The 4,556-nt window shown below is 23.2% G+C and overlaps 5 protein-coding genes across 5 annotated transcripts in view; 3 read left to right on the top strand and 2 right to left on the bottom strand.

Moving 5' to 3' along the window:
- ENU1_198590 (hypothetical protein) overlaps positions 1–44 on the top strand; it is a gene marked incomplete at both ends in the record, with an annotated part of 609 nt that extends 565 nt beyond the window's left edge. Inside the window, one exon of the mRNA XM_008862041.1 lies at positions 1–44. This exon is cut by the window's left edge and continues 565 nt beyond it. Within this exon, the coding sequence (XP_008860263.1) occupies positions 1–44 (44 nt within the window).
- A 463-nt stretch (positions 45–507) lies between these two features.
- Positions 508–941, top strand: ENU1_198580 (prefoldin subunit 2, putative; the record flags this gene model as incomplete). The annotated part of the gene is made up of 2 exons (XM_008862040.1): positions 508–738; positions 822–941. 2 exons carry the CDS (start codon positions 508–510, stop codon positions 933–935), a joined length of 345 nt encoding a protein of 114 aa, XP_008860262.1. The 3' UTR covers positions 936–941.
- A 138-nt stretch (positions 942–1,079) lies between these two features.
- ENU1_198570 (hypothetical protein) lies at positions 1,080–1,553 on the bottom strand (the record flags this gene model as incomplete). The annotated part of the gene is made up of 1 exon (XM_008862039.1): positions 1,080–1,553. The coding sequence occupies one exon, from the start codon at positions 1,551–1,553 to the stop codon at positions 1,080–1,082; it is 474 nt and encodes a 157-aa protein (XP_008860261.1).
- A 119-nt stretch (positions 1,554–1,672) lies between these two features.
- On the top strand, positions 1,673–3,022 carry ENU1_198560 (hypothetical protein; the record flags this gene model as incomplete). Its single annotated transcript, XM_008862038.1, has 1 exon — positions 1,673–3,022. One exon carries the CDS (start codon positions 1,673–1,675, stop codon positions 3,020–3,022), a length of 1,350 nt encoding a protein of 449 aa, XP_008860260.1.
- A 621-nt stretch (positions 3,023–3,643) lies between these two features.
- Positions 3,644–4,210, bottom strand: ENU1_198550 (hypothetical protein; the record flags this gene model as incomplete). Its single annotated transcript, XM_008862037.1, has 1 exon — positions 3,644–4,210. The coding sequence occupies one exon, from the start codon at positions 4,208–4,210 to the stop codon at positions 3,644–3,646; it is 567 nt and encodes a 188-aa protein (XP_008860259.1).
- Positions 4,211–4,556: the final 346 nt, after the last annotated feature.

The raw sequence follows: 4,556 nt of genomic DNA, 5'->3' as shown, positions 1-4,556 counted from the left end.
TGATGATGAAGACGATGATGATGATGATGATGAATATGAATTAGAAGATGAAGCCCCCAAAAATAAACAAAATGTCAAAAAAATCCAAACTATTAAAAAATTAGATAACATTAGATTACCAAGAAATAGATTAACTAGTGGTGTTTTATACCCTGGAATGGGAAGACTTGGTATGTATGGTGGAATGGATATTCCTCTTGGAAGAGGAATGCAATATGGACGTCATCACATTTTCCCAGGAATGGGATATGGATATTTCCCCAATGGATATCCATTAGGATATAATTACCCAAGTTATGGATATCATCAAAGATTTGCTCGTTACAGTCAATTCATGAACTATGATCCAATGAACAGTCCATACTATTAAAACAATAATTTATGTTCAAGTAATATTTTTGTTATTCTATGAAAGTTAGAACAAGTATTAAAAAATTAAGAAATAAAATAAAAGCATAGAATAAAAAACTAGAAAATTAAAAAGAAAAAGAAAAACTTAAAAAGAAAATGAACCCGGAACAAGTCGCACTTCAACAATTCCAACAATTAAAACAAGACCAAAATATGTTGGCTAGACAACTTGCTGATATGGACTCAACACTAAAAGAACATAAACTTGTATTAGATGTTTTAAGTAAAGTTGAACCATCAAGAAAATGTTTCAGATTAGTCAATGGGGTAATGGTAGAAAGAACAGCATCAGAAGTTATTCCAGCAATTAACAAATCGATTGAACAAGTTTGTTATTATTTATTAACATTTACTATTTTAAATTAGAATTAATTTATATATAAAAAATAAAATAATTAATGAACAAATAGATTCAAAAATTAATGAAAGAGTTAAATGATAATATTGCTTCAAAAACTTCTGAAATTAATAAGTTTATGGAACACTATAAAATTCAACAAAGGGACCAGCCAATTGTTGCTTAAGCATAATTGATTTCTCTTTAATGTTGATTCAATCTCTTCTTTTTTGATTTATTTTGTTTAAAATAACAAAAACGAATATATTGTTTTTAATAACCTTATTTTTAATATAAATTAGAAGAAATATCTTAAAGTCTGTTTCAATGTTTAAAGTTCCTTTTTCTGTGGAATAATTCCTTCTTCAAAAATATCTAAAACATCTTCCATTGCATCAGTTAAATCAAAAGAATCATCGTATTGATAATTTGGACTTTCATTCTTAAAATTAAATTTCATTCCATTATAATGATAAAATACTACTTTTGGAAATCCTTTACTTTTTACTTCTTCTGACTCACCGAATGTTTCAGTGAAAATAGGATCAGAATCGTCAGCAACAACTACAACAAATTTTGAAGTTCTTTTCATATAACCTTCATCATGATTAAAATCTAATACTTTTCTAATAGCATCATCAATAACGTTTGACTGTAAATAAATTACCATGATTGGCATTTCTCGTCTTTTTGCTTCAAGTAATCCATTTTCCCAATCACGAACATTAAGTCCTTTATAATCCATAGAACTCCACATACTTGAACGGGCAAATGCAAGTGCCAAAAGTAAACAAAATGATAACATGGTTTAATGAAAATAAGATGGTGAAGTTTGCCATATCATCATTGTGTGTAATGTTTCATATTTTTTTGATAATTAAAAAAAAAACAAAAAACAAAACTGTTATTTGAATAACACAAATAATGAACAATACAAACACATCTTTCAGTAAAGAAGAATTTGAACGAGCAAGGGGAAGAAGAGAAGCATTTTCAAAATTAGAATATAACCAAAAAGATGAAACAAGGAAATTAGTAGAACAATTTTTAATTATTGGATCAAATAGTTCAGAAGATAGTGAAGCAGAAATTCTTTATAGATATCCAGACATTGATATTGAAAACTTTGAATATAAAATTATTTCATTATATTGTTTTCCTGAAGGATGTAAAACACAAAAAAAAGAAGCAACTTCAACTGAAGATTTAATTCAAATAGAAAAGAGCATTAAAGAAGGATGTGTTAATGTAAGTAACTTTTTTAGTTTAAAAATGGCAAGTCCAAAAAATGGTGTTGAAAGAAATGGATTATGTTTTTCAATAAAACGAATTGAAATTGATAAACAAAAACCATTAATATATTATGAAGATGAAATTATTTATATGATAGTTAGTACAAGTTCATGTTATCTTCTTTTAATAGAATTTATAGAAGCATTAATAATGAATGAAAGAGATATAAATTGGTTTAAAACAAATACTATAACAAAAAAAACATTTGAAAGTTATTTTAAACAATTTTTTAATTTACCTGAAAATTATCAACAAACAGTGAAATTATCATGGTGTAAAAATTTACTTGAAAATATTGAATGTCCTTTAGGATGTTGTTTATTTATTAGAGTTATTCCAGTTGAAGATTTAATAATTTTATTATCTGCATTAGTTTTACAAAGAAAATTATTAATTAAAAGTAAGAATAGATGTATTTTAAGTGGTGCAATATCTTTTTTTACTCAAGCAATTAAACCTTTTAGTTATGATTCACCTATAATTAGTGTATTAATAAATGACCTTTTTGATTTAATTGATTCTCCAACTCCTTTATTAATTGGATGTAGTTCTTTACCAAATGAAATTCCTGAAAATTCTATTTTATATGATATTGATGATAAATTTATGCAAAAATTCACTGATGATTTTATTCTTCTTCCAAATGCTAATGAAATTGCTTCTTCTATTGACAGTATTAGAAAACCATTAAAAAATTGTAAAAATCATCCAACTCATCTTTGTTTAAAAGAACATAGTCAATATATTCAATGGGCATTACAAAAAATTCAAATTGAATTTAGATTAATGGTAGATAATTTCGATGATTATATTGAAACTTTAAAAGAACCAGGAAAACCACAAATTAGTTTATTTAGAAAAAAAGATTTTATTGAAGAAGCTGAACCAAAATATCTTCCTTTTTTAAAAGAATTTTGTGAAACTCAAATGTTTGAATCATTTATTAATGAAAAATTAGATGCATATGATTATGGTAAATAATACTTAACTCTAATTTTGTTTTTTTAGAGAATTTTGATAAAACAATTTATTATTCAGTTAGTAATAGACTTTTTGTTTTAATTAATTTTCTATTTATATATTATCTTATTCAAATTTTTTTTTTTCATTTTAATTGAATTTATTAATTGATTTCTTCATTTAATAAAAATAAAATAATATACTTTAATTAATATTTTAAATCATTTTCATTTAAAATATTCATTCATTAACTTTATTTACTTTATTGTATCAATAATTTGGATTGTTTCGTTTTATATAAATAAATTGTTCTTATTTATGAAATTAAATATTTAAAAGCAACGTCCAAGTCTTTTAATTAAACACTTTGATTATATATAAATTAAGATAATTTTTCTTTAATAAAATCAAAAAACATCTATTACTATACAAAAAAATATCGCTCAGATTTAAACTGGTTTATGATGTCTTCATACAATTTATTTTAAATTTACATTTAAGATAAATTTGCAGAAGCAGGACTGAATCATCATTGCACATTAAAATAAGAAAATTTTTTCAAATAGTTTAATGATTAAATAATAAAATAGAATTGTGGTTGAATAAAATGAAATTATTAAAAACTATTAAAATTATTATTTCTTATCTAGGAATAGAAATAAAAGAAGAAGGAACTTCATCATACTTATCTTCAGTTAAAGAATGAAAGAGAGGAGCTGATAATTGATTTTTAATTACCTCAACTTGATTTTGTTGGTTTTTTAATTTTAAAGGTGGAAGAATAATAAAGTCAATTGGTGTTTTTCTTTCTTTTTGAAATTTATATTCATCCATAGCCACATGATACATAGGACAAGCTTGTAATGAGTTTTTTAAAGTTTTTAATCTAATAAGACTCGATAAGTATTGTTGTTGTAATTTACTAGTATTTAATTTGAGTTGTTCTAATTGTTTAACCATTTTATTTATTGTGTGTTTATTCTTTAAAAGAACACTAAAAAAACTTTTTGATTTTTGTGTTTTTTTTTTATTCAATGAATTTGTATTTGGTTTTTGTTTGTTATCTTCTTCTCTATCTTTTGAAGATTCTAAAACAAATGGATGATTTCCTGAAAAGGTATTTGGCTCAATAACCATTACATTATTATGCTGTGTAAATGCTGATATTGAACATAAAACAGTCTCTTCTTTTGGTGGTAATAAGTTCATAAAATTTAATTTTATACGTTTAATGAGATCATCCTTCCCTTTTTTATTTAAAGGATCTTTCTTTTTTACTATTTCTCTGATTCTTCTTAATGTCAAGAAAAAAGTAACTGTAAATGATTTTAAAGAATAGAAACCAATTTCTTAGTTCTTCTTAATTAAAAAACTACAAAGTAAAAAATATTAAAAAAAATAAATAAAAATAATATTAAAAATCTAAATAAATTATTAGTTTATGTTAGAATAAGTAAATAATAAAATATAGTATTTTATTAATAAATTATTTAGATTAATAATTTTTTCTTTTATTTAATATTTAAAATGTAATAAATATAAATATTTAAATGAA

The sequence above is a fragment of the Entamoeba nuttalli genome, assembly GCF_000257125.1.
Source record: "Entamoeba nuttalli P19 unplaced genomic scaffold asmbl_9435, whole genome shotgun sequence".
NCBI lineage: Eukaryota > Evosea > Mastigamoebida > Endamoebidae > Entamoeba > Entamoeba nuttalli.
This window is presented reverse-complemented; position numbering and strand designations above follow the sequence as displayed.